At 42.4% G+C, this 22,081-nt stretch overlaps 1 protein-coding gene across 3 annotated transcripts in view; it reads right to left on the bottom strand.

The window, feature by feature from the left end:
• ADAM22 (ADAM metallopeptidase domain 22) overlaps positions 1 to 22,081 on the bottom strand; it is a 486,564-nt gene that overhangs the window by 187,763 nt on the left and 276,720 nt on the right. For all 3 annotated transcript variants that reach the window (XM_033931244.1, XM_033931245.1, XM_033931246.1), the window contains exons 12-14: positions 19,075 to 19,159; positions 11,453 to 11,543; positions 1,417 to 1,468 (exon numbers count right to left, since the gene is read on the bottom strand). In XM_033931244.1, coding sequence (XP_033787135.1) covers positions 1,417 to 1,468; positions 11,453 to 11,543; positions 19,075 to 19,159 — 228 coding nt within the window. The remainder of the gene's footprint in view (positions 1 to 1,416; positions 1,469 to 11,452; positions 11,544 to 19,074; positions 19,160 to 22,081) is intronic.

Genomic DNA, 22,081 nt, shown 5'->3' with positions numbered 1-22,081 from the left:
ATGCGGGCTTTCCTTCGACGGAGGGCCCGGTTCTGGAAAGTAGCGCACTGGGGACAGGAGTCGGTTGGATGAGCGGCCCCCAGGCAGAGGATGCACCGGCGATGCGGGTCTTTGATGGAAAGAAGCCGCTCGCACCGGGTGCACTTTTTAAAGCCGGTCAAAGGCCGGGACATAGAATCGAAAGTGGCCGTGGCTCGAGTAGCCACGCGGCCACGGGGACCCGGAAGCCTCCGGGTCGGTCAAATGAAGCAGGAATCAAGTTGAAGAAGAAAAAATTTTGCGCACAGCAACTTAAACGATGAAAAACAAGAAAAATCACGGTGCTAGAAGGCAGTTGGGGCAGAGCCTGAAAAAACACGACTTCTAGGCTCAGCGGAAAATTTTGAACTGGAGACCACGAGGGGATTCGACCCCTAGTGGAGCAGGAAGGTACGCATGCGTGGAGCAGCAGAGCAAACTTAAATCTTCAATCAAGTTTGCTTGAAAATGCTTCCGCATCGGGGCTCCGTAGATGACGTCACCCACATGTGAGAATATCATGCCTGCTTGTCCTGGGATAAATGTACATCCTCCTCAGTTAAATAAAGGTGGTCTGGGTCAATGTTAAAAATTACAGCATCATAGGACAGAGTAGCAGAGATTTCAAATATTTTTTGATTATATGTCCATTCACTACTCAGCTTAGGTTTAGCATCTCAAAAATGACCAATAAAAGTAGAAGGCAAAGCAATGTAGCACCATCTGGTGGCTTCATATACATATTGTTGTTTTCTGTCAAAACTTAGGGCTCCTTTTACAAAGCTGCAATAGCGATTCCCCCACAGCAAATGCACCAAAGCCACTGCTGTGGGAGAATCGCTACCATGGCATTGTAAAAGGGGCCCTTAGTAAGATGGAAATCTAAAATTCTTGGGATCTATTTTTAAATAAATAAAATAACTTTAGCGTTAAACTGCCAATGAAGATGCATCACATTTAGGAATTTATAGATGTATGTGTAGGAAAAATACTTAGGGCCTGTTTTACAAAGCCGCGCTAACGGCTGCAGCGCGGTAACGGCCCCGAAGCCCGTAGAGATTTAAAGGGCTTCGGGGCTGTTGCTGCGCGGCTTTGTAAAACAGGCCCTTAGTCCCAGTAAATCAGCATTGAATTTCTGGGTATCCAGAGCCAGCCAACACATAGCCAGTTAACTATTTTTTCTTATTTTAATTGTAGTTTTCTTATTCTTGTTTTCAACTATTGCAAACTACATTGATCTGACCTCAGAAAATATATAGCAAGTTTTAAAATAAGCAATAAACAATTTAGAATATTGACCCAAAAGAGATCGTCTGTAAAAATAACATTCCAGAGTTTACAAATAATAATTTCAGTTATTTAAAAGAGCAAAAAAAAAAAAAAAAAAGGCCATCTTACCCAATGTCTCCCATTATGCATCCAGACCATTTGTCTTCACACTTGCACTCACCTGAGGGAAATTTAATATGTACATCCCTTTAGATCTTTACACATGTTTTAAACAACTATCTAAAACATGTTTTAATATTATAATTTACAAGTTATATTTAAATGAATTTCCACAAAATAACTACAGCTTTCTGAGATAAATATCAGAAAAATATGCAACTGATGTTCCAAACAAATTGTGCATTCAGTGGGGGCAGCAAACCCACAGAGGCTAATTGCAGGTTAAGATCCACTACCGCGGGGTGTGCTCAAGTGTCCCACAGTAAGTTCTTGATCAGCGCACGCTTCCCATGTGCTAAAAATCGTGTGCTTGAGGGTGAAGAGAAGGCATGCCCAGCGCTAATCAGTTAGCAAAGCTACACTGCCGCATGCTAACCAATTAGTGCGCGAGCCCTTACTGCCTAGACCAGGGGTAGGGAATTCCAGTCCTCAAGAGCTGTATTCCAGTTGGGTTTTCAGGATTTCCCCAATGAATATGCATGAGATCTATTTGCATGCACTGCTTTCAATGCATATTCATTGAGGAAATCCTGAAAACCCAACTGGAATACGGCTCTCAAGGACCGGAGTTCCCTACCCCTGGCCTAGACAATAGGTTACCTCTACATGGCACTAAAATACACTCATAGCACTACAATATAGACCTGGCTAGTTAAAACTCTCCTGCAAGAGTTTATTGGATTTACACCAGTCAGCCTGTATTATTGCCGGATTGCATTTCTCACTACACCCCTTTTCTGGCATTGAATCCCAGTTCAGAAATATTACTTCGAGTTCCTGCAGTTTTTAAGGCGCGTTTGGAGATCATGCGTCGGGGCGCTTTTATTGTTTTGGCGCCTATGTTGTGGAACAGCCTGCCAGCTGATCTTTGAGCAGAACTTTGCCTCATTTTCGTAAGCAGTTAAAACTTTACTGTTTAATCAGCTGTTTGGGGTTCCACTGCCGATGGTGATTAAGCATTGGGGGCAAAGTAAGTGGTTCAGAAATGGGACTCTTTAGGATGGGTTGTGTTTGGGGTCCTTTCTTTTTAATCTTGTTTTTATTGGAATTGTACACCGCTGGATTTACTATGGCATTTGGGCAGTATATAAAATTAAACTGTAAACTGTAACTGTATTGCACTTTATTGCTTGGTTTAAAGTTGGCATGACCTATGACTTGAGTTTGCCAAATCCACCGAGCAGTCAGAAAGATGCCTATGGTCTACTTATGATGCAACTCCGGTGCCTTATCACCCTAAAAAATCATGTGCAACTCTGTCAAGGAAAGTTCCCCAGACACTTCATATAAAAGGGGATGTACTTGGGATTTGTGGAGTCAAAAGGTGTGGTCACTGTGTGATAAATGTCTGTGGGGCACAGTAACCTCCAAGAACAGCATATTTGGAACCTCTTGAGAAGCATGAGGTTATCTGGTGTTCTGGTGACAATTGGATCTGAACTACCAGTGCTTCAGAGATCAGCTTGTAAAACCTTGCAGCACCATGCAGGTCTCCTCTGCTATCCTGCATCCCACAAAGACAGAATCCTCAACTTACCAGCCTGCACCTGCTGTATGTCTAAGTCCCGAGAAAAGCCGTGTTGCTCAGTTCTCCCAGCCTCTCTACTAGCTCTCCTACTTCAGCATTCATAGGAGGATCTCCACTGGCTAGTTTCTAGTAACTGTTTCTATTTTGGTAGAGCCAGACAAATATAGTTGGTCCAACAGTTGTGGGCCTAAGATACTAAGAGGGAATAATCAAAACTTTAAAACATCCAAAAACCTGCCCAAGTCAGCACTTGGATGTCCTAATAGCAGGGATGTCCAAGTGCTGATACTCAAAATAAACTTTCTGGACGTTTAAGCAACACTTCTAAGCTGCTGTGCGTCCAGAGCTCAAAGGGGCATATTGGGAGGTGTGTTATGGGCAGGAATTGGGCGGGCATCCACCTGGACATCCTGAAGCAATAATTGAAGCTTTTCCAGGACATCCTAGGTGAAACGTACACTCTGGGACTTAGACCAAAGTAAAACAGGTCTAAGTACCTAACAGGCAACCAAACTGACAAGATGAGCAGTAGAGGGTTTAAGACATAACCCCCCTTTACTCCTCCAGTGGTCACAACCCCTTCCCACCACCCAGAGATGGGTAAAAAAACAGCACATTGAGGGCTTGTCATCAGATGATCGCAGCAGAGGAATCCCCATCAGCTGAGCCAGCTCAGCTGATGAGGATTCCCCCTACCAGGATCAGCTGAGCTACAGAGCCCTACACTCCTCCTCTATCCCACATCCCCCCCACATCCCCCAACATTGCTGGACCCCCCCACACACACATCCCTGGACCCCCACGTTCTAGCAGGAAGGAAGTCAACTCCCCGTACTAGCAGGAAAGAAGTCTACTCCCTCCTGCCTACAGGGCTGCATGCTGCGAATGACGGGCCTTCCTTCTCCCAATGTATCTTTGGATGCAGTGGGAGGGGCCTAAGGCCCTGATTAGCTGAAAATCACTATTTTTAGCCAATCAGTGCATCTGTAATTCTTCTTGCATTCTATTAATTTATCTGCTGCTAATAAACAATTTAATTTTTTTATAACACTCTGGCCTTATGTCTGTTTTGTCAGAATAACCAGGGCTGTGAGTTTGATCTAAGAACCAAGGAATGTATAATATTTTCTAATTTTCTAAATTCCAGAATGCTAATTATAAGAGTACACATTCATCTTTGCACCAACATCCATGAGGTGCTGTTAATCTGATTTAGCCCCACAGGCTTCCACGCAAATTGGGAAATTAGTGTGTGGCCATCAATTGAGGAAATTGAAAACATGGCCATTTTACAGCCACACTAAAAGAGACAACAGCGCACAGAAATACCATGCACAGGCCTCTTTTTAGTCCAGGTTAGTAAAAGGGCCCCTTAATTTGCTTATCTGTTATTTCAAAATTTATATAGATAATATTGAGTCATTTAAATTACTTTACACATTGATACTATGGGGCTCATTTTCAAAACAGAAAAAAATGGCATAAAGTGACACTTGGACATTTTCTTGCCAAAATGTCCTAGTTGTCATTTTTAAAAACCAACTTTCTGGACATTTTACTAGGCTTTTTGTCTGCAGTGTGTCTAAATCTCAGTGGTATGCAGTGATATGCTGGAGGCATGTTATGGGTGGGATTTGGGCGGGTTTAGAACTTAGATGTTTTACAGGGAAAGTCAAAGTTTTTATCAAACGTCCAGGACACAATTTGGACGTTTGGGGCAAGATCTGTTTTAAAAATGAATAAGAGCCAAAAAGGTACCCAAACTGACCAGATGACCACTGGAGGGATTAAGGCATGGCCTCCTCACACTCCCCCAGTGGTAACTGACCCACTCCCACCCCTCAAAGATGAGAAACAGTACATTCCAGCCTGTATATTAGTTTCAGATCGCCACACAGAGAAGTTTCAGCAGAGCAGATGGGCAGTACTGCAGCAGACATCAAATTAAAAAGTCCCAGGTCTTACCATAACATGCTTATATTATATGGTGAGCCTTCAACCTGCTTATATTATATGGTAAGCCCTCCAAAACCCATCCAAAATCTACTGTACCTACATAAAGATGACACCTGCAGGTATAAAGTTTTGGGTGGGTTTTGGAGGGCTCACCATACAATATTAAGCAGGTTATGGTGACATGTGTACCTGGGACTTTTTAATGTGACATTCACTGCAGTACCCCATAGAGCAGTGTTTCCCAACTTCTTCAAACTAAGTACCACCTAGATCATAAGAACATAAAACAGCCTTACTGGGTCAGACCAATGGTCCATCAAGCCCAGTAGCCTGTTCTCATGGTGGCCAATCCAGGTCACTAGTATCTCGCCAAAACCCAAGGAGTAGCAACATTCCATTGTACCAATCCAAGGCAAGCAGTGGCTTCCCCATGTCTTTCTCAATAACAGACTATGGACTTTCACTCCAGGAAATTGTCCAATCCCTTCTTAAAACTAGCTACGCTATCCACTCTAACCACAACCACTGGCAATGCGTTCCAGAGCTAAACTATTCTCTGAGTGAAAAAATATTTCCTCCTAATGGTTTTAAAAGTAGACTTTTGTAGACTTCAATCATATCTCCCCTCCGCCATCTCTTTTCCAAGCTGAAGATCCCTAACCTTTTAAATCTTTTTTCATACGAGAGGAGTTCCATCCTCTTGGTTGCTCTTCTTTGAACCTTTTCTAGTGCCACTACTGTATATCTTTCTTGAGATAAGGAGACCAGAATTGAACGCAATACTCCAGGTGAGGTCTCACCATGGAGTGATACAGAGGCATTATAATATTCTTAGTCTTAACTATCCTTTTTTAAATAATTCCAAATACCCCTGAGCTATGAGCAGCAGTGATTTAGAAATGGACATTTTATTGTTAAACAGTAACTAACTAAGCAACATACATAACAAATACAGGTCACTGCAACTGGCATACAGACTAAGGCATACTTGGCATGATGGAATGTAATTCTTACAAATTGAGTGAAAATGAACAATGATAGGGCCTATTTATAACAACAGGAGAAAAGGACGATCTACACAAAAGTTGCCATTAGTGACCAATACAGTTTCATCTTCTCTCCAGGAAAATGAAACATGAAATCTGATTGGTCACTACGGGCAAGTTCGCTCACACTCACATCACACCTGCCCTCTGTCCTCTCTCTCGCTCACACATACATCATACGTTCAGTCTTTGCATGTCTTGGCTTATTGTAGGTGTCAAGAACATAAGAATAGCCTTACTGGGTCAGCCCAATGGTCCATCAAGCCCAGTAGCCCGTTCTCAGGGTGGCCAATCCAGGTCACTAGTACCTGGCCAAAACCCAAATAGTAGCAACATTCCATGCTACCGATCCAGGGCAAGCAGAGGCTTCTCTCATGTCTTAATAACAGACTATGGACTTTTCCTCCAGGAATTTGTCCAAACCTTTTTTAAAACCAGCTACGCTATACGCTTTTACCACAACCTCCTATTGGTTTTAAAAGGATTTCCCTGCAATTTCATCAAGAGTCCCCTAGTCTTATGGTCTCTGATGAAGGGGCTTTTGCCTTGAAACTGAGCTTGCTTAGGCCTCAGTCAGGTTTTACAGCATGACAAGAATGGACTATTGTCTTTGAATTTTGATGCTCAGCTTTGTGCCAGCTTACTCAAGCTAAAAGCTAAGGGTCTCATAATTTAAAAACAAAGCGGAATCTTACGTTGGCCCATGTGCCTAAGGCCCCGCCCATAGGAGGGGGATTAGGCAACTGGGCCAATTCCGGTTGGCTCAGGTGCCTAAGGCCTCTCCTATGGGTGGGGCCTTAGATGCCTGGGCCAATCAAGCCCTAGGCCCCTCCCCAGTGCATCCCATTCAGTCCATTCAGAGTAAGTGGACCTGCCAGACAGAGGGAGGACCCATCCGTCTGGCCATCTACTAAGGTTAGAGGGGGATCCAGGGGGATTGGGGGGTTAGGGGGAGTCCAGGGGGTGGGTGCATGAGTGGGCTGAAGAGGGGAGGGGGGTTGTCAGGCAGGAGGGATTGGGCACCCTCCTGACGGTAATCGTGTGGGTGTTGGGGGGGGATGGGGTTGTGTCCAGCAGGAGGAAATGGGCACCCCCCTGCCAGGGAGGTTCAGAGGGATCGCAGCAGGAGAGATGGGGGGAGGTCGTGTGAGATTGCGGTAGGAGGGACTGGGCATTTCTCCTGCCATGATCGTTACAGGGGAGGGGGGATGGGGAACGAGGGAAGTTCCAGGGTTCTTTAACCAGCGTTGTTTATGGCAGACACAAGTTAGAGAATCCTGCTTTTAGGCAAAGGACTGGCCCCTCCTTCAATTAAAAAGTCTTATTTTGGGTGTTTGGGACTTGGGCGATGTTTTGGTCGTGAATGTGTTGTAAGGATATACGCAGTGGTGGTTTGGGCGATTAAACTGCTGAACGTAGATGTAAAAGTTGTTTTTTGTTCCTCCGAAAAACTAAATGTCTTCTGGTTAGTAGTGGTTTGAATCTGTGCCATTATCTTGAGATCTGCTATTGTGATTCTCAAGATAATGGAACGTAGAGGTAAGCCATTCTTTAAAAAAAACCAACTCATTTTGGGTGGGGGTTTTTTTTTTTTTAGAATGGCCATTTCCCTGCTGCCTACTTTCTGCACCTAGGGACTTAGACGTTTCTTTTGATTATGCCCCTCCATGTTTATTACTGTGACTTTTAATCATCCGCCACAGACTTTTTCATTCTGGCTGTGACATTAGGGGCTTTTCTTGGACCTTGGGCTAATTATTGCTTTAACATTTTATGAATTACTGAATTATTGTTGATTCACAATTTGTCACTGTTTAATTTATTCACTATATTTTGTATGCACACATGTGGGGAGTTACCTGATGATGGTGTGCGGCTTAAATTTATTGGGATTTTGCCTATGGTTGTGATTTAGAGCATTAGAGCAGTTTTGTTTTAAAGCTGCTCTTCCAAGCTCATAACCTCACACTGAGGGTTTCCCCCCAAATTAATTTTTTTAAAAAATTTTAATATTTAATTAATAATTAAACAATGATATTTTAATAGTTCAGTAATTGGTCAAAGAGCTCCTTGGTACCAGGTCTAGCCTCTGATTATCCACTCTTTTACAGTTTTTTTGAAATACCGTTTGATACTATATTGGGGCTTTGTGTTTTTTAATCCATTATAACTAGCAGCAGAAACTAAAGCTATGATCCAGCCAATGGGAAGGCAATAAGGGGCAACAGGACTGTAAAGCAGCTCTTGTCACATTAAGGGAGAAGGAAGTTTCTGTGCTGTAGAAGTGAGGTTTCTGAATGTGCTAGGGTGGCAAAATAGAACTTGACCCCCCTCCCCAAAAAATACTCTAATATATTTCTTTGGGAGAAATAGTTCCAACAGCTGCTATATACATCTGGATAAATCCATTCTTTGGGGTCTCCTCCAAATGTTGTCTCAGTATTTCATGTCAACCAAGAGGTTAGGCTGCCAGCATTTCTTCCCATAGGGTCCAAAGTAATGCATTTAGTTGTAAGAATAAGGAACATGAGTATAGAATGTCAGGCGCAACTCTGGGTAAGAGCGAACAAGAAAAGGACCTGGGTGTACTGATAGATAGGACCCTGAAGCCATCGGCACAATGCGCGGCAGCGGCAAAGAAAGCAAACAGAATGTTAGGCATGATAAAGAAAGGAATCACGAGTAGATCGAAGAAAGTCATAATGCCGCTTTATAGAGCAATGGTCAGACCACACTTGGAATACTGTGTCCAACATTGGTCTCCCAACCTAAAGAAGGATATAAAACTGCTGGAGAGGGTGCAGAGACGAGCAACAAAGCTAATAAGAGGTATGGAGAACTTGGAATATGAGCAACGACTCAAGAAACTGGGACTGTTCTCCCTTGAGAAGAGGAGGCTGCGAGGGGACATGATCGAGACGTTCAAAATGCTGAAAGGCATCGATAAAATAGAGCAGAAAAACAAATTATTTACATTGTCCAACGTGACACGGACAAGAGGACATGGTTTGAAGCTAAGGGGGGACAAGTCCAGGACAAATGTCAGGAAGTTCTGCTTCACGCAGCGAGTGGTGGATGCCTGGAATGCTCTTCCAAAGGAGGTTATTAAGGAATCCACTGTGCTAGGATTCAAAGGCAAATTAGATGCACATCTCCTTACGAGAGGCATAGAGGGATATGGGTGATTAAAACTACATCAGGTGTATACCTGACTGGGCCTCCGCGTGTGCGGATTGCCGGACTCGATGGACCATGGGTCTGATCCGGAGATGGCAGTTCTTATGTTCTTAATTAAGGAGTTGCACCTTTCAAATTGCCTTCCCCTCTCATCTCTCCTCTTCACACGATCACAGACAGAAAGAACACAGACAAACACATGTGCACAGATACACACAAACATAAAACCTCCTTGACAATACATACACACACATATGCAGGTTCATAGTCAGTGGCGCACAAGACGCCAGCGCTCCGACAATACAGCGGTGACAATTCGGTGCAAGACAGAAGCGCGCAGGGAAAAATGTAATTTTTAAAGAGCTCCAACGGGGGGTTTGGGGTGGCAACCCCCCCACTTTATTGGTTAAAGTTTGCGCTGCTGTTGGAGGAGGGTTCGGGGGGGTTGGAAACCTCCATTATAGAGAAAACGGAACTTTTTCTGATTTTTTTTGGGAAAAGTTCCGTTTTCTCTATAATGTGGGGGGTTTCACCCCCCACACCCCCCACAATGGCAGCGCAAACACTAACCAATAAAGTGGGGGGGTTGCCATCCCAAACCCCCAGTCGGAGCTCTTTAAAAATTATTTTTTCCCCGCGCGCTTCTGTCTTGCGCCGAACTTTCGGCACTGGATTGTCGGCGCGCTGGCGTCTGGTGCGTGATTATCCCGTCACCCATATGCAGAGGGTCTGAAAATAATTCTCTGAGCCATGCTGTGCACACTTTCCCCACTTGTTATGAATTCATTATTCATTATTATGACAGCACCTACAATGAGCTGGATTCATACATTTGCATACCTATGTCAAAATTATTATTGGAAAGAAAACTGCTTCATGTTGGAATAACAATATGATATTTACCACCACCCCCTCTTTTACAAGCACTTAGGGCTCCTTTTACAAAGGTGCGCTAGCGTTTTTAGTGCACGCACCGGATTAGTGTGCGCTAGCCGAAAAAGTACCGCCTGCCCAAGAGGAGGAGGTAGCGGCTAGCGCGCACGCTATTCCGCGCGTTAAGGCCGTAACGCACCTTCGTAAAAGGAGTTCTTAGTGCAGTTTTTAACACCGGTCACGGCAGTAACAGCTCCGATGCTCATAGAATTCCTCTGAGCGTTGGAGCTGTTACTGCCGAGGCGGGCGCTAAAAACCGTGCTATGGTTTTGTAAAAGGGGGATTAGTTATTAATTCCATTCAAAGAAAGATTGGTTGCAGAAATTCAAACCAGGTATTTTATGTACACTGAAAAAGTTTATAATTGCACAACCTCTGATTTGCTTAATTACTTAAACCATACCATTTTTCTGTCAGGTATTAGGAGCCCTTTTAATAAAATTCATTAAGCCCTAACATTGCTTCATGCGCGGAAAAATACTTAACACAAACATTTTCCATATACTAAGCATGCATTATTTATTTTTCAAAAATATTTTTTCAGAGAGGACGATCCATGGGTGAGAAATGGGCGTGGAAGTGTTAATCAGCGTGTTATGATTAGCACATGCTACCTCAATAACAGAGACCTAACACAAGAGCACTTAGCGCCTTCTAAACAGGAGGCAGTAAGTTTTTCTGTGTTTATTTGCAGTTGCCTCTCTTAGGAGTCCTTTTACTAAGGTGCGCTAGCTGTTTTAGCGTGCGCTATACATTAGCGCACGCTAAACGCTAATGCATCCATAGACTATAATGAACGTGTTAGCGTTTTAACGCGCGCTATTTAGCACACGCTAAAATGGCTAGCGCGCCTTAATAAAAGGACCCCTTAATGACAACATTAGTGTATAACCTGCAAATTAAAAAAAAAAACCTCTAAAAAGCTTTTTTTAACTGATGCCCCTCCTTTACCTGATGAGGTCTTATTTTACTCTTTTCCCTTGGACCAGCTTGGGAGTCAGCTTGTATGGATGAACATACTTTTTCCCTACTTTCCCTCTCCCTCTCCCTACTTCCCCTCCCCTCCCCCTCTTTTTTATTATCGTATTTCCTGTTCATTCTCTTCTTTCGATCCCATATCTGCCCTGTTAGACTCTTTTCTCTTTCTTTTATATTATGATTGTTAATTGTAAACTGCTTAGACAGTATATCAAGTAATAAATAACCTTGAGAACTTTAAATATAAACTTAGTGCATGGGAAATTCCCCATACTAAAATGAGCTAAACCCATTTTTTAATGCATTTTAGTTAATAGGCTTTGCTGTGCAATGCATCAACCCATAATTTCTGTGTGCCGATACTTACCACTCAGCAACTTTTTCTTGTCTGAGAAAATACCAAGATTGTGGCCCAGGGACTGAGCTAGCGTGATTGCCATTTCATTAGCTTTTCCAAACTAAAAGAAAAAAAAAGACAAAATAAAATAAAGTGGGCAGTGAGATATAATTGAAGAACCTGTTTTTGCTGTTTAAATGGCCAAGTCACTTAACATTTCATTGCCCCATGTAAAGTGCTTTGATTGTCAAGCCCCATCCCCTTTATAATGTCTGTCTAGATGATATTCTTGCTCAGTGGCATATCTAGCATATGTGACACCCGGGGCCCATCATTTTTTGACACCCCCCCATCTGTATGAAAAACATGATTTTTAGTAATAATCCATACGTCACACATGAATATCTAGGAAAAGGCAGCATCTTACATACTGCAGTGAGCAGTACATCAATAAACCCATTGTAAAGCTAAATAACCAGACTAGTACAGATCAATCCTACACAGTCAATCCTAACAGAAAACCATGTCTTTTCGAACACACAGAACACAGAAAACACCTTTGCCTACCTAGTATGTAATCACAAACTAACCCCTCCCCCTTTTACAAAACTGTAGTGTGGTTTTTAGCCACGGTGGTAACAGCTCAGATGCCAACGCTAAAAAACGCTCTACAGTTTTGTAAATGGGGAGATAGAATAAAAATACATAGACAAAAGTTAAACTGAAGCACCAAGAAGCTGGACTCTGCATACAATGCAACATCACAGAAGCAGCGATGCTTCTCACATAAAGCAAAAAATAAATAAATAAATAGAATTTTTTTCTACCTTGTCTTCTTTGGTTTCTGCTTTCCTCATCTTTTTGTCACTCTCTTCCTTTCATCCACTGTCTACCGTCTCTCTGCCCCTTCTATATGGCATCTTCTCTCTTTCTATTCCGTTCTAGAAACTTTATGCATCCCCCCTTCACCCCATGCATCCATCTTCCTCCATTCCCTCCTCCAATGGTCTGGCATCTCTCCTCTCCTCTTCTTTCCTTCCCTCTCCCACACCCACATGGTCTGGCATTTCACTCTCTCCTCTCCCTTCCCCCCACTTCCATCAGCATCTGCCCCTTTCTCTCCCTCAACCATGCTTCCATACTACCCTGACCCCCTTTCTCACCCTTCACCATGATTCCATACCACCCTGACCCCCTTTCTCACCCTTCACCATGATTCCATACCACCCTGACCCCCCTTTGTCACCCTTCACCATGATTCCATACCACCCTGACCCCTCTTTGTCACCCTCCACACCCTTCCATACCACCCTGACCCCCTTTCTCACCCTTCAGCATGATTCCATACCACCCTGACCCCCCTTTGTCACCCTTCAGCATGATTCCATACCACCCTGACTCCCTTTCTCACCCTCCACACCCTTCCATGCCACCCTGATCTCCTTTCACCACCCTACTATGCTCCTTTCTTTCTCCATCCCAAAGGTCCCGCGATGATTGCTTCTGCTCCGGATGGAAAAGGTGACATCGGAGGGGGCTGGGCCGGCAGACGCAGTTATTTGCGGCAAGATCCCGTGATGACTGCGGCTGCCGGTCCACCCCTCCCCTGATGTCACTTACCTCTTCCGGAACAGAGGTGGTAGATGGCACAGTCATCGCAGGACCTTCGTTCACTTCAGCGCGGCTGCCGACTCTGCTCTAAGTACGGCAGTCGTGCTGAGGTGCTGTTTGCAGCAGCACAGGAGGTTCCGGATCCGGCCGGCTGTGCACCCCCTTGGAGCGTGCACCCGGGGCGGACTACCCCCCCCCCCCCGCCTGCCCTCCCCTTGGTACGCCACTGTTCTTGCTACAGGGTTAATTGGCCTGGAACCAGGCATTGCTATTTATTTATTGCTAAGAATTGCTGCAGTATTGGTGTTATAGTCCCTTTAATACACTACAAATATGGAAAATCCAAGCACTAAAATGCACCTCTCCCCATCTCCATTTATTACATTCAAAAAATAAAACACACTAGTCACCTTTCCTTAACATGCACTGTACAGTCCTCATATCCTGCACTGATATCATGGCCTCACAATTTCTCAATCCCCATCCATGCACTGGAGCTTCATCTTTCATGTTAAAGGTTCCTTCAATGTATCACTTAACCTGTAATGTCAGCAGTCATGCAAAATTAAGAAGGTCAACAACAAACAAAGAATCCAAAAGAACTGAAGTGAGAAATTGAGTCGAAAAACAAAAGCAAAAACTGCAGTGGTGATGTACAAAATGCCAAATCTTTAATGGACAATCATAAGATATAAATATCAATATTGTCATAAAACAGTTTGCATCCAAAAGGATTGATGAACCCGGACCCGACATGGTCAGTGTTTCGAAGAAACACTCCTTCCTCAGGGGTCCTAAATTGTATCATATACATCAGATTTTTTTGTATATCTTTCGGAAAACCTTAAAAACTTATTTATTTCAGAAATTTCTAACTGATAAATAAGGGATTGTAACTGACGACTTCTTTGCCTTAGTAGCTAACTTTTGTAAACCGAATCTAGCCCCATAGTTGGGATGACTCAGTATATAAGACTAAGATTTGGATTGAAGTGTGTTGGAGATATTATTGTTTTCTCTATTGTTCATTATAGCTGGCTATGTTGGGGGGTTTTTTGTGCTATTGGAAACTTTCAATAAAAATAGTTTAACCATAAATTAAATTAAACTACAAGTTAACACAACATGGAAGGTATTATACCAACCAATATGTATGATAGCTCTTTCCAGGGTCCTAAATTTCACTTGCTTAAGCTGATATAAAGAGTTTTTACATAATCCAAATGAGCCAGTATAATTGCCCGAACCAGAACATTTTTTCATATTATTAATTTGATTAGACAAAGAAAGAGTAGAATCCAAAACAAACCCCAGGATTTTTGATGAGAACTCAATCTTTAAAGTATCACCAGAGTTTAACTGCAATGAAGATGGTAATCGGTCTAGATTAGGATCGAACCAAAGAAGTTTTGTATAGGTGGTATTTAGCTTCATACACACAGAGAAAGCCCAGTCCTGAATTTTTGAAATACAAGAATTAATGTCTGCTGTTAAATTTGTTGATGAGGGATGAACTTCAAGTAAGATGACTATGTCATCTACGAAAGTAAAAATCGATTCTGAGGAGGATAAATTCAAATATTTTAAATAATATGGGAGACAAAGATGAACCCTGTGGTACTCCACAGACAGGGGTCCAAGCTGAAGAGAATTTACCCCTCAGCATGTACTTGGTAAGATTGTAACTTCAAAAAACCTCTGAACCAATTTAATACTTTTTAATCTAAACTAATGTTAATGACATCAAAAGCCGCAGATAGGTTAAATTGCAACAAAACAGCAAACCGACCAAAGGCCATAAATCCCTTTTCCCATTCCCCTCGAAACCAACCTTCCCCCTTCCTCCGGTTCTCAGTAGCCACTCATGAGGAACTTTGTCAAAAGCTTTCTGAAAATCTAGATACACTACATCAACTGGCTCACCTCTATCCACATGTTTATTCACACCTTCAAAGACGTCAAGCAAATTGATGAGGCAAGATCTCCCTCAGCTGAACCCATGCTGACTCTGTCTCATTAAATCCTATTTGTCTACGTGTTCCACAATTTTATTTTTTATAATTGTTTCCACCATTTTGCCTGGTACTGAAGTCAGGCTAACCGGACTGTAATTTCCTGGATCTGCCCTTTTTAAAAATCAGCACAACATTGGCCGCCCTCCAATCTTCAGGTACTACAGACGATTTTAGTGACAAGTTACAAATCACTAACAGCAGGTCAGTAATTTCATGTTTGAGTTATTTTAGTACCCTGGGATATATACCATACGGTCCTGAATTAAAAGGGATAAAATCCAAATTGAAGTCATTGCTGAAGAATAAACTGGGGGAAACAGTGCTTGGGATTGCAACTCATAGGAGCTGTTGAAGAGTGATTCAAAAAAGGAAAAAGCTGCAATGCAAATCTTAACATGTACCTGCTGCTTAACAGTGGAGGACAAGGCAATGAAATGGACTTCAAACAAAATTCTACTGAAGACTGGCCCACTGGAGGCAGCACCACAAACCCATGAGACAGAAGGAGACTAAGAGCTGCTAGTACAGGTCAGTTATGAAGGTAAGAAAGAGAACATAAGAATAGCCTCACTGGGTCAGACCAATGGTCCATCTAGCCCGGCAGCCCATTCTCATGGTGGCCAATCCAGGTCACTAGTACCTGGTAAAAACCCCAAATGTAGCAACATTCCATGCTACCAATCCAGGGCAAGCGATGGTTTCCTCCATGTCTGTCTCAATAACAGACTATGGACTTTTCCTCCAGGAAACTGTCCAAACCTTTCTTAATACCAGCTACGTTAACTGCTCTTAGCACACCCTTTGGCAATGCATTCCAGCGCTTAACTATTTTCTGAGTGAAAACTTATTTCCTCCTATTGGTTTTAAAAATATTTCCCTGTAACTTCATTGAGTGTTCTCTAGTCTTTGTAATTTTTGCTAGTGTAAAATATTGATCCACTTGTATTCATTCTACACCACTCAGGATTTTAGAGACTTCAATCATATCTCCCCTCAGCTGCCTCTTTTCCAATAAAGAGCCCTAACCTTTTAGTCATTCCTCATACGAGAGGAGTTCCATTCCCTTTATCATCTTCGTTGCTCTTCTTTGAACCTTTTCTAGTTCTGCTATGTCTTTCTTGAGATAAGGCGGCCAGAATTGAATGCAATACTCCAGGTGAGGTTGCACCATGGAGAAATACAGAGACATTATAACAGAGCGATAAAGAGGTATTATATAAGATGGAAAGTGAGTAGAAGAAGGACATTGAATAGAAGGGCTGAGAAAGTAGAGGAGAGAAGTGAATAAGAGAAGGGAAAATGTGAAGATAAAAAATAGAAATAGAGGGGAAGGGTTACTTAAGCCTACCTAGCACTAAAACCATCTTTTCGGTAGTCAAAAATTATCAACCCCAGCTCCGTATTCACTCACACTTCCCCACAGTGTTCATTTAGTTCCCCTTGCACACACTCTGCAATGCCAATCAAAAGCTCTTCATCCGCTCAGCTAGTCATAATCCCATACTCAGCCTCTCTGACACTCATAATCCCTATGGATTAATGTCAGTTTTATGGATAACTGCTGCCTAAATTTCTGAATCTTGACTCCATAAAATCAGATAGGAGAGGAAATGTAGGAAAAGAAAAATGAATAAGGAAAGTAGAAAAATGAAAATATATAAGAATTTTAAAAAGAAACATAAAATATCATATTTTTCGTTCTATAAAACGCACTCGGCCATAAGACGCACCCCCCTGTAGAGGACGAAAAAAACCAAGGAAAAAAAATTTGGTTCAGAATTTTTTTATCTTGATTTTTCCTCCTCTACAGGGGGGTGCGTCTGGTGCTGGCAAGCCCGAAGCCCGCAACCCCCCGCATCTTTTTTTTCTGACATTGGTTAGTGCTGGACAGCTGCCTTTATCCCTGCAGAGCGACGCATAAGGCAGGAGCGCACCTTTGTGTTTCCTGCCTGGTCCTGCTCAGCTCTGTGATTGGCTTTTCGTTAGTTCTCGCGATTCGCAAGAAGTGATGGCAAGCTAATCACGGAGCGGAGTGGGACCAGGCAGGAAGTGCAAAGGTCGTGCTTCTGCAGGGAGAAAGGCAGCCATCCAAAACTGACCACCACTAGAAAAAAAGGTATCGGGGGGTGAAGGGTATTTGCCCCTTAAGACGCACCCACTTTTTCACCCCCTTTTTGGGGGTGGAAAAAGTGCGTCTTATGGAGCGAAAAATATGGTAAATAGATTAAGAAATACAACAGTCTGAAAAATATGTTAGTGCATGATCCTGGTGCAACTCCTATTGAACTGTAAAAAAGGTTGAAATGTTGGTGGAAAGCCTGGAAGAAAGGTGTAGAAAGTGAGATACACTGTGGGGATCATAATCAAAACTTAAACATGTCTAGAAAACCGTCTCCAAGTCGGCACTTAAACAACCTAAAAGACAGGTTGTCCAAGTGCCGATAATCAAACCTATTTTTGGACGTATCCAGGGACTTTTTAGTGCGCCCAGAGCTGAAAGGGGTGTATTTGGAAAAGTGGTTGGGACGGGATGTGGGTAGGATGTAGGTCAACCTAGACTTAGTCGTCCTGCAGGGATAATCAAATGTTTTACTTGACTTACTGGACGTAACTTATATGTTGTGAGTGAGACGATGTGAAAACAGGTATAAATGCCAAAAAGGTATCCAAAGTGACCAGATAACCACTGCAAAGACAAAGTAAGGACCCACACACACTCCCCCAGTGTTCACTGACCCCCTCAAGATTGGAATAAATCGTATATACCTGTCTCCAGAACATCAGCACCTAGTATAGTGGTCTCAAACTTGTGGCCCGGGGACCACATGTGGCCCACCAGGTACTATTTTGAGGCCCTCGGTATGTTTATCATAATCACAAAAGTAAAATAAAACAGTTTCTTGATCATATGTCTCTTTAGCTATAAATGACAATATTATTTATTAAGACTTAGCCAAAAGGAAAGATTTATAAACTAAAAAAAGTTTTACCTCCTCAAAACTGTCATTTCTTTAATAAGACATTAACTATTTTTTCTGAGGCCCTCCAAGTACCTACAAATCCAAAATGTGGCCCTGCAAAGGGTTTGAGTTTGAGACCACTGTAGTATAGGAAAGCCTAGTACAGTTGCACTCAGGTCTCTTAAATAACCTGGGGGGGAGGGGGCTAGTGAACCATAGAGAGGAGAATCCAGGCCCATAAGCCACTCTAACCACTACATGTGGGTGGAACATGTGCATCCACCAAAACCCCCCAAACCCTACTGTACTGCCATATAGGTGGCACCTGCAGCCATAAGGGCTACTGGGGTTGTAGACAGGTGGGTATTGTGGGTTTTGGGGGTATTGGGGGGGCTCACCTATAAGAGAGATCTGGTGAGATGTTTATGTGGCACCTTTTTTGTGAAGTTCATAGAAGCACCCTGTAAGGTACCCCACTGCTCTGTTGCCATGTCTGGGTGGCCAGTCCATCACAATGGTGGCCCCTCCCCATCCAAAAGGTCTTGCTCTGGGCATTTGGGACATAGACAAAATTTTGGTTGAGAATGTGGTATAAAAATAGACGACTTGGCAGTCTGGATGAACAATAGCCTGGACATCCAGATAGACCATTCTCTAAAAAAAATATTTTAGATGTAATTTTCGGAAAAAAAAATTTTTTTTTAATATATTTTTTTTATATATTTCTCGAGAATGGACATTTTCCTGCTGCCAACTTTGGGCGCCTAGCACCATACGACCAAATCAGACTTAGCTATATCTTTTGATTATGCCCCTCCACTTGTGTATATTAATATGAGAGTGTCTTCAAGGGAACGTCTAGAGAATGAAAAAGCTAATTAATAAGAAAATGAGGGGAAGAGAGAAAGTTCAGCCTCCTCATGCCACTTGCCCCTTCACCCTTCTATAGCAAAACAGGCAAACTATGTCTATGCATAACATTTGCTGATTTTTCTCACTACCAATTGCTGGGATAGTAACTGTGCTTCTATTACAAAAACTATTGTGTACAGATATGTCTACTTACCTCATTTACAGCTCCGCCTTTCAACAGTGAACAAATTCCACCAATGTACGCTATTCCACTGTGACTGCTCTGAAACTGACTTCCCCTTACAAAGAAAACAAAGGAGAAAAATATAGAAGTTCATGCGAATCAGTCTCTTTAGACATTATTATTGTCTTTAATATAGCCTGATAAGAGTACCGGTAGTCCTTTATCAATCCAGTCAGAACAGCAAAAGCACAAATCCAAGATATAAGGCAGACCCTTTAACACATGGAAGTCAGAAACTAAAGGGTCAACAACCACAGGTAAAGCAAACTATGGGATACAGGAACTATGCAACTATTAAAATGGTTTAAAAACTGTACTTACCATGATCTGGTTATTTAAACTGCAACTTGTCTAAAGACTATGAGAGCATTAAACACTGGCTTTACATGTTACTATATAAGGAGCATTACACTCCCTATTTTAGGGGCCACATGTCTTCCATGTGTTAAGTAATGTTGCTCATTAACAGATTGCTTCTTAATGAAACTTTACTGTTTTCTACAGGATATCTGAGCTTTTTCTTCACACGAGCCCAAACTTGTAGCACAAGATAAAATTTGATCTGATGAAATGGTCCAAAATTTATGCAAAAGTGACTGGATATGTGCATAAGTAGACACAATATCACAGGGGAGCCTGGAGCCAGCTTCAGTTTAACAATAGGGTAGTAGCTTCTGAAGGGGCAGGGAAGGAGCTAAAGAGCAACTAGAGCCAAAGCAATACAACAGGTCCTCACAGCTACTCAAAAGCAAAGAATCGTCAGTGCAATTTTTTTCCTCATCAGATGGGAGAGGGAGGGGTTGAGGAGGAGTTTTCGGACAGTTCATGTCCCCATTTAAATGACTTTTGGAAAAACTGTCCTTCCTAGGGGTAATTTCATAAACCATTTTCTATGTCTTAACCATTTATTTTTTTGGGGGGGGAGTAGAAGTTAAATAGGCAATCATACTCAGCGTTTAGAACTGGAGGAGATATTGTATTTGTGATTAACCATTTTTTTTTTACATACAGAAAATAGCTATTATAAATTTGTGTGGGTGAATATACATGTGTAAGAACTACTACTTCTACTATTTGCCAATAGCAGTACACATACTGTTATGTACACTGCTCTGTCCACAGATGTCCTCCATGGCAGAACTAGGGTGAAGCTAGGGTGGATATGCAAGGTACATGCATACTTTATAACATATAAACGTAAATATGTGGAAGGTAAGTTTATAAACCATCTTTTATGGAAAACAGATTTATGCAGGTAATAAATATAAACCGCTTTGGTTGTACCTAAGAAAGCTAGTATATCAAATCAGTTACCCTAAATAAGCTCTTATAAAGCACAGTTACTTACCATAACAGGTGTTATCCATGGCCAGCAGGCAGATATTCTCACACATGGGTGATGTCATCCACAGACATCACCCATCTGTGAGAATATGCTGCCTGCTTGTCCTGGGATAAAGTAAGTTATACCTAAATGTATGCATACTTGTATGGTAGGAGGGTAATTCTATTAGGGGGTGCCTAGATTTAGGTGCTAGGAAAGTGCTTATTTAAAGCCTGTTCTATAAAGAAAAGCAGACACCTATTTGTTTTTAATAGAACACAGGCAAGTCCCCGAGTTACAGACGCCCGACTTAAGTATGACTCGGGCGGTTGCGACTTCATTTGATTTCATTGAACAGTATTTCCAATGACATAGACTCCTACACTTCCCCTGTAGCAGATTCAGGAATGATTCATGGCCACATTAAAAACAGTGCATGGTTGTGCACACTGTACCTTACAAGGAACACCGGAAGGAACAGTTGGACTTTTTGTTAGCTGGGAGCAGAGGTAAGCAGCAAGAATCTTAAAATCTACAAGTTCTGAGTTATATACAAATCCGACTTATGAACAGCTTTAAAAACGTAACTCGTTCTTAACCTGGGGACTGCCTGCACTAGCATAGTCACCTTACATACATCTACTTTGCAGGTGCAGACATTTATACCATCCATACAGGTGGTGTAAATGCTTGCATCTAGATTGCTTTGATCAAATTTCAGAAGACTGGGTACATGAGGAGCTAGCTAGACTAAAGGTAGACAAAGCAATGAAGCCAGATTGGGGAGTGTATGGCGCAGTGGTTAAAGCTAAAGCCTCAGCACCCTGGGGTTGTGGTTCAAACCCACGCTGCTCCTTGTGACCCTGGGCAAGTCACTTAATCCCCCCATTGCCCCAGGTACATTAGATAGATTGTGAGCCCGCCGGGACAGACAGGGAAAACTGCTCGAGTACCTGAATAAATTCATGTAAACCATTCTGAGCTCCCTTGGGAAAATACATATAATAACATAGTAGATGATGGCAGATAAAGACCCGAATGGTCCATCTAGTCTGCCCAACCTGATTCAATCTAAAAATTTTGTTGTTTTTTTTTTTCTTCTTCTTATCTATTTCTGGGCAAGATTCCAAAGCTCTGCCCAATACTGTTCTTAGGTTTCAACTACCGAAGTCCCCGTCAAAGCTCACTCTAGTTCATCTACACCCTTCCAGCCACTGAAGCCCTCCCCAGCCCATCCTCCATCAAACGGCCATATACAGACACAGACCATGTAAGCCTGCCCAGTACTGGCCTTAGTTCTTCAGTATTTACTATTATTTTCTGATTCTAGATCCTCTGTATTCATCCCATGTTTTTTTGAACTCCGTCACCGGAAAATTCAATAATTAAATAAATACATCTGAGGGTACTGAAGAAAATTAGAGAAGTTTGAGCAGTTCCATTATCTGACCTTTTCAATGCTTCTCTAGAGTCAGGAGTGGTTTGGCAGACTGGAGAAGGGAGGATGTGGTCGCTCTCCACAAAAGCGGAAGTAAAGAGAAGGTTGAGAATTACAGGCCAGTTAGTCTTACCTCAGTGGCAGGTAAAATGGAAACATGTTTAAAACATGGAATCAAATGGATTGCTTCTTTGACTGGGCAACCAAATAGTTGG

The sequence above is a fragment of the Geotrypetes seraphini genome, chromosome 2, assembly GCF_902459505.1.
Source record: "Geotrypetes seraphini chromosome 2, aGeoSer1.1, whole genome shotgun sequence".
In the NCBI taxonomy this organism is placed as follows: domain Eukaryota; kingdom Metazoa; phylum Chordata; class Amphibia; order Gymnophiona; family Dermophiidae; genus Geotrypetes; species Geotrypetes seraphini.
This window is presented reverse-complemented; position numbering and strand designations above follow the sequence as displayed.